Here is a 13,886-nt window from a genome sequence, read left to right on the forward strand (position 1 = left end):
CTGTGTGGCCAGTCTTTTTAAACCGGGGTTTTCTAATGACCTGCAATGAGCTGTGGTCTATTTCAAGACTGTCATATATGATTGTTGCGTGCCCTCTGATTTATTTCAATGGCAGGCTTCTGGGTTTCCACCTGGATGATGATGATGGCACTATTAAATGGTTGGGCACATTACTCATATACCAATGATGAGTAGGATTAGTGTAATTAGTTTCTCCCACCTCAGTGTTTTTCATTACATCTTGATTTAATATACACCTTCTAGATAAATAAGACTAAACTTGTTATTGAAACAGAAATACGTATCACACATTTTAATCATTCAGAGGATTTTAACTAAGGTTTGTATTTTCTCAGAAGTATTTATCTAAACAAACCCAAGTCACCATTTGGGAAACCAACATATGTATAAAAGTTATTTTTCTTCTTGTCAGTTGGTCAGGCATAAAAGTAGGTTTTCCAGTTCAGCATCACAGTTGCAGTGACTGCTTTCTCAAAATATATGGAGAGCAACTGAGGTGATTCACTCAAGTTTTTATGTCAGCAGTATTCTTATTCTCTTGCCAGATTTTTCAGTATTCCTTGTAGTCAGGACTCTCAAAGACAGAATTAATAGGTTTAGTGACAGGATTTAGTTATTAGGCTGAGTATGCTCTGGCTGGTCACTCCAGTTTAGAGTCTCTTTTGTCCAGATGTTTGTTTCATGGAGCAATGTGTTGATCAACGCAGAACCTTTTATACATTTTTCTGCTATATGGCATGGCCTTATTTCTTTACTTGACATAGCTGATGTGAGCCAATGAGAGAGTGACTTATGCTTCTGGTGAAGATTTAAAATGTCTGACCAGATTTCAAATTCTGTCCCTAACAATCATCCATTGAGAAAACAAGGCATCTCCTTTATGGTGGCTTGCAACTTTTTTGGGAAATTCCAGTATCTTTATACAACACATCTGCTCTACCAGTTTGAGAAACATTGGGCCATTCATTGCTAATTACACAGCATTTCTATATAGTAGGAAAATATCCCTTTTAAAGGAAATAGCCATAAATATTGATACTTGCTCAGAGAACACCCAGAAATAGCTGAGAGTTTTCCAAAGAGAATCATTCTGCATTTGGTTCAAGATCAGTTAGTTCACGGTCTCTTTAATTTTACTCTTTAAGCAGGAATATGATTTATGGCAGCATAATATATTTCCTAGAGGATTCCTGTGTAGAGTTGCAGTTTGTACAACTTACATAATGAAAAATCGCTGGATCATTTAAAAAAGGATTGCTTTTAAAGGTTATGATGTATGGGTTGCCTGATCAAGCCAGTGCCATTTGTTATAGAATCTTAACAATTGTGTTGTTTGTATTACAACTGCTGCAACAGGCTGAAGAAACTGGTGAACTTTCACATGGGAGGAAAATTACCTGCCATATAAGAACAGTTACTTACCTGTAACTGTTGTTCTTCGAGATGTGTTGCTCATGTCCATTCGAAGTAGGTGTGCACACCGCGTGCACCGCATCTTCTGGAGCGTTTTCCCTAGCGGTACCCGTAGCGCCGGCAGGGCGCCCCCTGGAGTGGTGCCGCCATGGCAGGGCATAAGTACCGCTGCCGGCGCTGCCCCACCTCAGTTCCTTCTTGCCGGACACTCTGACGAAGGGGAGGTAGGGTGGGAGTTGAATGGACATGAGCAACACATCTCGAAGAACAACAGTTACAGGTAAGTAACCGTTCTTTTCTTCTTCGAGTGGTTGCTCATGTCCATTCGAAGTAGGTGACTTATCAAGCTTACCCCACGGAGGAGGGGTCGGAGCAGTCAGACTACCAGAGTCATGAAAAAAGGTGAACAAATAAACGGATTTATTCGAACAATCCAACACAGATAAGGCACGTATTAACAACAATGACAGAAGAACATATTTACATTACAGATTCGAGGAATGCAGAGCATCCTCCCTGGTCTGCTGTGCTAGCGCATAGTGCGCCGTAAACGTGTGGAGGGAAGACCATGTGGCCGCCTTGCAAATTTCCGTGATTGGTACCTGAGCACCAAAAGCTACCGAGGACGCCTGCGCCCTGGTAGAGTGTGCCTTTACCCTGGGTGGGGTTTTACCAGCCAGTTGATAACATACTGTGATACATTGCACAACCCAGTTTGATAGCCTTTGTGTCGATACAGGCGACCCTTTCAACCTGTCCCCAAATGCAACAAACAATTGTTGGAATTTGCGAAACGGCTTGGTTCTCTCCATGTAGAATGCCAGCGCTCGCTTAGCATCCAGGGAGTGAAGCACCCGCTCCTTAGGGGAGGCGTGAGGTTTTGGGAAAAAAACCGGGAGATAAATCTCCTGGGACAGGTGGAACGGTGACACCACCTTTGGGAGGAAAGCTGGATGAGGCTGGAGCCTTACATTGCTATGTGAAAAAACAAGGTAGGGTGGGTCGACAGTTACGAAACCCTTAGTTCCGAAACCCTTCGATCCGATGTAATGGCCACGATGAAAGCAACCTTCAACGAGAGGTGCTTCAGGGAACACGTGGCCAGTGGTTCAGAGGGGGGTAACATAAGCCTGTGGAGGACCACATTGAGGTCCCAGGCGGAAAGCGGGGCCCTCACTGAGGGATACAACTTTTCTAAACCAGTAAGAAACCTTTTAACCACCAGGTTAGAAAAGAGGGAAACTCCTGCCGTACCAGCATGGAAGGCGGAGAGAGATGCCACATGGACTTTGATAGAAGAAAAGGAAAGGCCACTGGACCGAAGCTGGAAAAGATAGTCAAGGATAGCTGGAATAGGAGCCGAGGGCGGGTGTACTCCTCTCCGGGATGCCCAAGATGAGAAGCGCCGCCACTTGGCAGCGTATGACCGTCTAGTAGAGGGTTTCCTGCTACTGAGGAGCACCATCTGAACCTCCTGGGAACATTCCCTTTCAGGTTGGTTCAACCACGGATAAACCAGGCCGTTGGGTGGAGAGACCTGAGATCCGGGTGAACCAAGGCTGAGTTAGCAGGTCCCGGAATGGAGGGAGTGCTATTGGGTCTTGGGTAAGCATGTCCACTAAGATAGGGAACCAGAATTGCCTGGGCCACCTGGGGGCTATGAGTGTGATCGTGGACCGAAATGTCCTCGCTCTGGTCAACACCCTGGAAATTAGAGGAAATGGGGGAAAAGCATAGAGAATGCCCTCTGGCCACACAGCCATCAGGGCATCCCCCAGGGAATATTTCCCCAGTCCCAGCAGGGAACTGTAGTTCCGGCACTTGACATTGTATGCCGAGGCGAACAGGTCGAGGTGGGGATAACCCCACCTGCGGAAAACCTGATGCAGAACAGAGTCTTTGAGCGACCACTCGTGGGCTCCAAAGGATCTGCTCAGCGTGTCTGCTAGCAGATTCTTGCACCCCAGGAGGTATTCCGCCTGTGGCGTGATATTGTGCCAGAGTTGCAGGGCCTCTTTGCAGAGGGGAGGTGACCGTGCCCCCCCCTCCCCCGCTTGTTGAGATAAAAGACCGCTGCTGTGTTGTCCATACGAACCAGGATCGAGCGGTGAGAGAGTCTTGGCAGGAAGGTTTCGCAGGCTCTTCTCACTGCTCGCAATTCCCGGACGTTTATGTGCAGGGTTCGTTCAGAGGGGGACCATAGGCCTTGAGTTCTGTGCCGCCCAGGTGTGCTCCCCAGCCCAGGTTGGATGCATTGGTGACCAGCGTGGGGGAGGGGCTCTGAAAGGGACCCCACTGCGTACCACCGTTTCCTGGGTCCACCATAGGAGGGAGTCCAGAATTTCTGGGGGCACTGTGATTGAGTCCCAAAGATCCCTGGATTGGCTGAAGGCCTTCGCCAATCACGTCTGCAGGGGGTGTCATTCTGGCGTGGTGCACATGTACGTGCACGCTGCCATATGGCCCAGGAGCCTGGAGCAGACCGGAGGGGTCGTGATCGGGGACCGGGCTAACCCTGAAATCAGCTCCACTATGGAGAGGAACCTGCTCTTGGGCAAGAACGCTCTTGCGTTGAGAAGGGCTCCCACGAATTCTAGATGCTAGGAGGGAGTCAGAGACTACTTTTCATCATTTATCATGAGCCCTAGTTTTAGAAAGAGGGTTTTTGAGAGTGCCACGTGAGCTTCTACCCGCTCGTACGAGCGACCTCGGATCAGCCAATCGTCGAGGTACGGGAACACGTGTACCCCTTGTTTGCGGAGAAACACGGCAACCATCGCCATACATTTTGTGAACACCCTTGGTGCCGTACATAAACCAAAGGGGAGCACCGTAAACTGAAAATGGTGTTGGCCCACCATAAACCTGAGAAACCTCCTGTGGCTGGGCCTGATCGCCATGTGGAAGTACGCATCCTTGAGGTCAAGAGTCGCGTACCAGTCTCCTAACTGTAGCACTGGGATGACCGAGGCCAAGGTCACCATTCTGAACCTGGGTTTTATGACCGCCTTGTTTAAATTTCAGAGGTCCAAGATGGGATGGACTCCTCCCTTGGGTTTGGGGGCAACAAAATAACTGGAGTAGAATCCCCTTCCCCGCAGATGCGGGGGAACCTCCTCTATTGCCCCTTTTTCGAGGAGCGCGGACACCTCCTGGCACAGGATGTGTTCGTGAGGGGTGTCCCTCACTAAAGACGTAGAAGGGGGTTTTGAAGGCGGTGGGCCCAGGAATGGGATAGTATAGCCTCCATTTACTATGTTCAGAACCCAGGCATCCGATGTAATTAGAGCCCATGCATGGGCAAAGAGGGATAGCCTGGCCCCAAATGGGGGGGCCAGGACGAGAGACTAGTTCGGGACTCTCGAAAAGGGTATCAAAATTGAGGCTTGCCATGATGGGAAGGACCGTGGGGACCTCCCCGCTGGTTATCCGTTCTGGGGCGACGACGTTGACCCCTAGCCCCCTGGGGATGCGCAACCGCCCCGGAACCTCCGCCCAGGAGCGGCGCCTCCAATAATCCCCACGGGGGACCTGGGGCTGCGCTCTCCCCTGCTGCCTATAGGGCAGCTGCCAGTGCTGCAGGGCAGGCGTGTGGATGCCCAAAGACTTTAACATGGACGTTATGTCCTTTACGGTATGGCGCCTAGAGTTGGTGTGCTCCGAGAACAGAGTTTTGCCTTCAAAAGGCAAGTCCTGGATCGTATGTTGCATATCCAGAGGAATTCCTGAGACATGCAGCCATGCCCCGCGACGCATAACTACACCAGTCGCCATAGTGCGGGCTGCCGAATCAACGGTGTCCAATGATGCCTGGAGAGCGGTTCATGCAATGACTTTGCCCTCAGAGGCAATGGCCGCGAACTCCTGACGGTCCTCCGCTGGGAGTCTGTCTCTGAACTTTTCGACGGCCTGCCAGGTATTAAAAACATACCGACTTAGAATCGCCTGCTGTAGCGATGCGGAGTTGTAGTGCCCCTGTGGCGTAAACCTTATGGCCCATCAAATCAAGCCGCTTAGGCTCTCTTGCCTTGGGAGAAGGGCCAGGCTGAGGGAGCTTTTCCTTTGGGCCGCGGCCTGCACGACCAAGGACCCTGGGATGGGCTGTGAATACAGGTATTCATGCCCCGAGTGCGGGACGTAATAATGCCTCTCGACCCCTTTTAAGGTAGGGGTCAAGGTCGCCAGCGTTTGCCACAGGGCATTAGGAATTTTGGACACCATTTTATTGAGCGGTAAGGCCAACCGCGTAGGCGCGTCCTCCGTGAGGATGTCCACCATTGGATCTGTCCCCTCAATGACAGGTTCCACCGGAACGGCCAGGTTCGAAGCCATGCGCCGAAGCATATCTTGGTGCGTACGGGCATCCATGGAAGGCAGACTTGGTGCCGGGTCCGCTAGCGCCTTGTCTGGAGACGACGACGACGATTCTTGGATTGGCACAGGAGCGGTTGGCGCCAACTGCGGCACTGGTTGGGCAACTTGTGTCCCCGATGGGTCCGCCGCCGGTGCCGATGCCTGTACCGCTGGATCGGGTTGCGGCGCCCAAAGCGGGAAGGCAGGGGCCCGGGACAGGGATGCCGATGGTTGGGAACGGTGACCTGAAGCCTCCGACCCCAAAGAGGGGGGCAGCTGTCCTTGCCACTGATGGTAGGCCCAAGGGGTCCAAAAAGGCCACTGCGAATGCGGGAGCCAGGTTTGCTGAGTGTGGTCCCGCCGATGTCTGGACCTGGACCTGGGGGCCGAGGATGCTCCCGAAGACCCCAACCGGATGGAGGCTGCTTCGGAATCCGACGAGTAATCGGACTCCAGCCAGGGTGGCGTCGAGGAAGAATGCGGGGCAAACTTAGCCATTGATTCAGGCTTGCCCGCATGAGTACGGTTGGGCCGGGCGATCTGCGGCACCAGGGGACCCATGCCTGGTGCCGGAAGACTTGTTGCTGGTTGCGGCACCGGGGGACCCAGACCCGGTGCTGAGAAAGCTGTCGAACCCAGTTGTGGCACCGGATGCGAGGCAGCCAGCTGCGGCACAGGGGTGCTCAGGCCCGGTGCCGGTTGAGTCGTCGCCGGCAGATGCGGCACGGGGGTGCTCAGGCCCGGTGCCGGTTGAGTCATCGCCGGCAGATGCGGCACGGGGGTGCTCAGGCCCGGTGCCGGTTGAGTCGTCGCCGGTAGATGCGGCACCGGGGTGCCCAGGCCCGGTGCCGGTTGAGGAGTCGCCAGCAGTTGTGGCACCGGGGTGCCCAGGCCCGGTGTTGGTTGAGTCGTGGCCGGCAGATGAGGCACCAAGGTGCCCACGCCCGGCGCCAGAAGAGACAGTACTGACATGCATGGTACCGGGGCACCCAGACCCGGTACTGGCAGCGGCGCTGTATGAACCACTGATGGCCATTGTGTCGATGCCGGTGCCGATGAAGGCACGGAGACGGATGCTGGCTCTAGGATGCCCGCCATGGAGGGGAGAGATGCCTGAGTGGACGCCACACGGCTGCGGGGATACGGCACCAGTACCACCAGGCAGGGGGCTGGCAAGGAGCTCAGCTGCACCGAAGTTCGAGCATGGCTCTAAGCTAGCTGAGACTAACGACTCGGCATCGAAAAGGGTGCCGTAGTGGCGATCAGTACTGACCCCACATGGGGTGGTCCCGACGCATAAGTTGCCTTAGCATGCTGACCTGGGCCATGCGGGGGCGAAGTCGTCGCTAGCTCAGCCTTCGGCGAGGGCGACCTCGACCCTTCTGTCTCAACCGACGACGGAGGAGAGGTCGTGAGGCTGATAAGATCCTACGCTGCTTCAAACGTGTCCGGCGTGGATGGACGGTGCAAGGGTAGGCCTCCTCACCGCCGGTGGTGCACCGCAGGGGATGTGTGCACCGGTGAGCCTGCGCCGCGGTGCCCAATCGAAGTTGACTTCTTTGAAGGGGACCTCCCGCGGGACTTCTTCACCCTCTTGGATGGAGGAGAGTGAGACTGGTGCCGAGTCCTGGACTCGGACGCATGGTGCTGATGGGGGGCCTCCCACGTGGAAGCCGGTGCGCTGCGCACCGTAGGTTGCTCCGGCGGCACCGGTTGAAGTGCTGTCTCCATGAGGAGAAGCTTCAGGCGGGAAACTCTTTCTTTTCTCATTTGGGGCTTAAAGGACTTACAGATCTTACAGGCAATTTCCAGATGAGCCTCACCCAAGCACTTAAGGCAACTGTCGTGTGGGTCGCCGCTGGGCATAAACTTCCCGCAGTCAGCGCACGTCTTGAAGCCTTGAGGCCCTGGTATTCCTTACCCCCAAGGGGGAAGGAACAAAACAAAGAACCTAACTACAAGAACTATTTACAGACAAATGTGAGAACGGGAACCATTAACTAACTAAGGGTATGTCTACACTACAATATTAGTTCAAACTAACGGACGTTAGTTCGAACTAACATTCATAGCCGCTACACTAGCGCTCCGCTAGTTCGAATTTGAATTGAACTAGCGGAGCGCTTAGTTCGAACTAGGAAAACCTCATTTTACGAGGATTAAGCCTAGTTCGAACTTACTAGTTCGAATTAAGAGCTGTGTAGACCCTTAATTCAAACTAGTGGGAGGCTAGCCCTCCCCAGGTTTCCCTGGTGGCCACTTTGGCCAACATCAGGGAAACTCTATGCCCCCCTCCCGGCCCCGGACCCCTTAAAGGGGCATGGGCTGGCTACGGTGCCCGTGCCAGGTGCAAGCCTGCCAGCACCCAGCCAGCAGACCCTGCACCTGGCACGGCACAGAGCCACACACCCAATGTCCCCCAGCCACCTCCTCTTCCCGGGACCAGGCTGGCGGCTCCCAGGAGCTTGCCCTGGACCGCAAGAGGCGGGCACCTTCCTGGGCTAGTGCGGACATCATGGACCTCGTCCACGATCTCTGCACTAGTCACAGGAAAGTGGCCGTCTAGGGCAGGAGAGCTGCCAGCCTGGCCACCCAGGAGCAGGTGTGCATGAAAATCAAGGGGGTCCACTGAGACCCCCGACCCTGAGCCCTGAGCTTACAATGGCCGTCCTGGGTCAGACCAAAGGTCCATCTAGCCCAGTAGCCTGTCTGCCGACAGCGGCCAACCCTAGGGACCCTGGAGGGGATGGACCGGAGACAGTGACCAAGCCATTTGTCTCGTGCCATCCCTCTCCAGCCTTCCACAACCTTTGGGCAGGGACACCACTCCTACCCCCTGGCTAAGACTACTCCATTGACCCAACCTCCATGACTTGATCTCACTTCCCTTTTTAAACTCTGTTCTAGTTGTAGCCTTCACAGCCTCCTGCAGCAAGGAGTTCCATAGGTTAACTATTTGCTTTGTGAACAACAACTTTCTCTTACTAGTTTGAAGCCTGCTACCCATTCCTTTCCTTTGGTGTCCTCTAGTCCTTCTTTATGGGAACTCATGAAGAACTTTTCTGAATGCACCCAACCCCTGCTTTTAGAGAGCTCTATCCTGTCCCCGCTCCATCTCCTCTTTTCTAAGCTGAACAGTCCCAGTCTCTGTAGCCTCTCTTCATCTGGGACCTGTTCCCAACCCCTGATCATGTTAGTTGCCCTTCCCTCTCCCAGCCTTTCTCTTCCCCTCTCCCACCTCCTTTTCCCAGTCTCCCCCAGTTTTGTTCAATAAAGACAGAGTCAATGTTGGAAGAAACGTTATCTTTATTTTGTACATCAATAAGAAGGGGGGCTAGGGAAGGGTAAGTGGAAGGAGGTGAGGGAGGAATGGGGTACGAGCCCCCAATGGGGAGGACTGGGCTGGCTCTGCGGGCTTCTGGGGGTGGAAGCTCTCCTGCAGCCCCCCAATTGCCCCCTCTCCCCAGATGGCAGCCTGCGGCAAGTGCAGCCGGGCTGATGGCCGAGTGGTGTGATGTGCCCAGTGTGGGTACTCCGGGCAATCCAAGCCAGGACTGCTTTGCAAGCGGGGCACCCTTAGAACTGTCTGTCCGGGGTGGGGGTCGGGACCCTTTAAGCGCAGCCCTCGGCTAGCCTGAGACAGCATCTCCACGCTCTAAGTCCTCCTCTGATGCCCTGCCGGCACTGCTTCCGGCCATCCTTAAGCCCTGTTCAGGGTCCACTCAATGTGGACTTGCTAGTTCGAATTAGCAAAACGCTAATTCGAACTAGTTTTTAGTTCTAGACGCGTTAGTTCGAATTAGCTTAGTTCGAATTAACGTTGTAGTGTAGACGTACCCTAAGAGACTAAGAGAGATAGAGACGCTCCAATGACCGTCACGGCGGTAAGAAGGAACTGAGGTGGGGCAGCGCCCGCAGGGGTACTTATGCCCTGCCATGGCGGTGCCACTCCAGGGGGGCGACCTGCCAGCGCTATGGGTACCGCTAGGGAAAACGCTCCGGAAGACGCGGTGCACACGGTGCGCACACCTACTTCGAATGGACATGAGCAACCACTCGAAGAAGAACCTAAAAAGCTTCAGCTATCAGTATTATAAGGACCTGAGATCTAGGTCTCAGAAAGTAAGGTGGTATTTGGGGTTTGGAACAGGTTTTGGGTTCCAGTGAGGAATATGAGAGCTATGGCATGATTTTCCGGAAATGCTTTTAACGGAAAAGTTTTCCGTTAAAAGCATTTTCGGAACAGAGCGTCTAGATTGGCACGGACGATTTTCCGCAAAAGCACTTTTTGTGGAAAAGTGTTCGTGGCCAATCTAGACGCGCTTTTCCGCAAAAAAGCCCCGATCGCCATTTTCACGATCGGGGCTTTTTTGCGGAAAACAAATCTCAGCTGTCTACACTGGCCCTTTTACGCAAACGTTTTGCACAAAAGGGACTTTTGCCCGAATGGGAGCAGCATAGTATTTCTGCAAAAAGCACTGATTTCGTATAGTAGGAAGTCAGTGCTTTTGCGGAAATTCAAGTGGCCAGTGTAGACAGCTGGCAAGTTTTTCCGGAAAAGTGGCTGATTTTCCGGAAAACTGGCCAGTCTAGACACAGCCATTCTGTCTACTGCCTGGGCAAGAAAGTACAATGCTGAACAGCTTGGATCATAATGGAGAACACATTTGAGAGACTTTGTCTACTTTGAATTCATGGGTTTGTTGTAGCATTCCCTAGAGAATGAGCACATTTGTTGTGAATTCTCTCTTCCAGGAATCAGAGATAAACTTAGTCCCTGCAGCTTTATCTTGCAAGTGTAAATTCAGAAGTTGGATGGACATTGATGACCCTCCTATGGCTGCCATAAGCTCATTGCTAACAATGATTGGGATGGACCAAAATACTATTTATTTGAACCGTAGTTACAGTATTGCTTTGATAGTCTGAGGTGTATATATATGTATTTTCCAAAGATGGATTCTGTATGATTTCCTTGCTGCTGGTATCCATACTTTTGATGAAGTCTGGTAGTGAATTCTATCTTATAGTTCCAAGCCGTTTACTCCTAAGACAGTTCTAACAGGGAAAAAAAATCTCTTCCTACCTTCCAACTGTTTTTTTTTTTTCCTTAATCGGTGTTCACCGTATAGGTACTCCTTGGCTTTTATTGTGTGTCTCATTTGTTCCTAGCATATCCTTTCCTTTCCTTTGTCTGTTCAGCAATTCTTCCTGAAGCTAATAACCCTGTCCAAACACAATCCCATTTCCTGTTCTTGTAACAGAAATAGGGTGCTTCTAGACTGTCAAGATTTTGTGCAAAAGCAGTCGCTTTGCGCAAAAACTCGCCAGCTGTCTACACTGGCCGCTTGAATTTGCGCAAGAGCACTGACTTTGTAATGTACAAAATCAGTGCTTCTTGCGCAAATATTTTCCCGCTCCCGCTCAGGGATGGGCCAGTGTAGATAGGCACCTTAATTGTTTGTGCAAGAAAGACCGATGGCTAAAATGGCCATCGGAGCTTTTTTGCGCAAAAGCGCGTCTAGATTGGCACGGATGCTTTTGCGCAAAAGCATCCTTGCCAATCTAGATGCTCTTTTGCGGAAATACTTTTAACAGAAAAGTTTTTCCGTTAAGTATTTCTGCAAAATCATGCCAGTCTAGACGCAACCATAGTGTTTAGATATTAGGATGAATATAGTGTTTCAGCAAAATACATTATTAAGGAAGCTGTTTTTGTAATGTACTATATATTTCAGAAAGTTCATTCAAGAACTTCTTCCAAATACTAAGGGGAAGTCTATGTAGCAGGGCTAAAGCCGAAATAAGCTACGCAACTTCAGCTTCGTCAATTGCGTAGCTGAAGTCGAAATAGCTTAATTCAGCTTTTGGTGCTGTCTACATAACAGGAAATCCGAAGAAGAGCACTCTTCCTCCAACTCCCTGTACTTCTTGTAAAAAGAGGGTTAAAGGAATCGAAGAAAGAAGTCCTCTAGCTCGACATTTTGATATGTCAAAATGACTGCTTGTAATGTAGATGTGTGGGCTATGGTATTTCGGAATAACTATTCCGAAATAACACTGCGGTGTAGATGTACCCTATGACCTAGGATCACCAAATTTGGTATAGAGCTTCCTCTTATAACTTAAAGCAGGGGTCTCCAAACTACGGCCCGGGGGCCGGATGCGGCCCGCGAGGCCCTCTCATCCGGCCCGTGGAGACCTTTTTGGATTCAAAGGCAGAAGAAGTGAGATTGTTTCAAAACCCATTTGAAGCAGATGTGGCCAGTTGCCCAGATGAACTGCAGCTGGAAGTCATTGAGTTGCAAGCAAATGACCTCCTTAGGGACAAGTTCAAAATAGGACTGGTGGGTTTTTACCAGTTTTTGCCCAAGGAAGACTTTCCTAATGTCAAAACTTTTGCATCAAGGTACCTTTCAATCTTTGGAACAACATACCTGTGTGAACAAACATTTTCAAGAATGAAATACGTGAAGAACAATTTGAGAACAAACTTGTCCGATGATAATCTCAGGTCACTGTTGATGTTAGGGACAACAAATCTAAAGCCAGAAATGTCTGCTATTTTGGCATCCAGGAAACAATTTCACCATTCACACTAATACAGGTGTTCATGTGTAGTGTATGAATGTGTTATTAAATAATAACTGAATAAAATAATATTAAATAAATAATTAAAAACAACATCCATGTTTTGATTGTTTTTTATTTGGACCTCAAGTGTGTAGTCGGCCCCCGAACTGCTGTTTGATAGTTAATGCGGCCCTCGGGCTGAAAAGTTTGGAGACCCCTGACTTAAAGCAATGTAAAGGGTTTGATTGTGCCTGGAAAATGGGATATGAAATCCCATTTAATTAGTTAAACATAACGTTTAACCTGTTAACTGATTTTAATAGGGGATTCTGCAGCCTGGCTGGGCCATTGGTTAACCAGTGATATCCCTAGCCTGGAATGGGATTGCTTCAAATAAAACCATACAGAAAAGAGACAAGTTCACTAAGCAGGTGAAAGGGGCTGGCTGGGGTGGTCCCTCCTGATCTGGGACTGCCCCAAACCGTCCACACACACCCCTGGTGCCCTTTAGAGGGAGGGAAGATGGGCTGAAGCTGTCTGCTACTACCCCAGATTTGTATGGGAACATTGCTGGCTGTTCCCTTTAATCAGGGAGGAAGGGAAAAGTGCAGTTTGCAGCATTCCTTACTCTGGCTGGGGAGTGTAAAGGGCAGATGAGCTGTGCATTTTCCCCCTTGCTCCCTGTTTTTGAAAAATACAATCCTTTAAATAGAACATGTACATTTTCCTTTTATTAACCCCCCCCCCCCCCCCCCCCCACAACAACCAACTCTGAGTTAAGGATCTGAGCAACTCCAGGCAAATGTGCTAGTTAAACCATAACAAAGAAATCTTATTTCACAAAAGTTGTTTTAACTATGTTTTTATGCATTGATTCAGTATTAAGTTTTATGTTCTTACATTTTTCAGTTTGTATATATAATGTTTCTAATTTGTTTCTATGTACAACTGCTGTCTAGAAGAAACAAAGAAATATATTAGGGAAGATTTAAGTCCAGTGCACCATCTACTAAGAGTGACAAAATCTCCTCTGCAGCCTTCTGAATCTACAAAAGTGAAAGAAGAAATTAAGAAAAAGACAACTGGAAATTGTTCAGAGAATGCAACAAGAGAAGCTGGGCCTGAGGGGCTTGTAAGTAACAGGCTTATTCCATTTAATTTGAATAAGATACACAATTTGAGCTATGCAAATTGTGTATCTTATTTTGATATTTCAAAATAGCTAATTTTGAAATTTGGCACTGTTTATACAGCACTTAATTCGAAATAAATTGCTATTCTGCAATGTCCCTTATTCCTCATGTAATGAGGTTTACAAGGACATCAGAATAGCGAGCCTGTTATGTTTCAAAATATATATATCCCGAAATAGAACTGCAGTGTAGACACAGCCTAAGTTATTTGAATAGCTATTATATAATATATATTTTCATGTTATGGTAACATTTTACCAGATAGAATTGTTTTATGTAAAGTACCATTATGCAAGTAATTTTTCAGTGTATTCAGTGATCTAATTTGCAGAA

The 13,886-nt window shown here is 49.8% G+C and overlaps 1 protein-coding gene across 3 annotated transcripts in view; it reads left to right on the top strand.

The window, feature by feature from the left end:
- Positions 1-13,886, top strand: part of CFAP36 (cilia and flagella associated protein 36) — a 56,881-nt gene that overhangs the window by 36,894 nt on the left and 6,101 nt on the right. For all 3 annotated transcript variants that reach the window (XM_075925507.2, XM_075925508.2, XM_089777518.1), the window contains exon 8: positions 13,320-13,492. In XM_075925507.2, the coding sequence (XP_075781622.2) occupies positions 13,320-13,492 (173 nt within the window). The remainder of the gene's footprint in view (positions 1-13,319; positions 13,493-13,886) is intronic.

This window comes from Pelodiscus sinensis, chromosome 3 (assembly GCF_052426305.1).
Source record: "Pelodiscus sinensis isolate ZL-2025 chromosome 3, ASM5242630v1, whole genome shotgun sequence".
Classification (NCBI taxonomy): Eukaryota; Metazoa; Chordata; order Testudines; family Trionychidae; genus Pelodiscus; species Pelodiscus sinensis.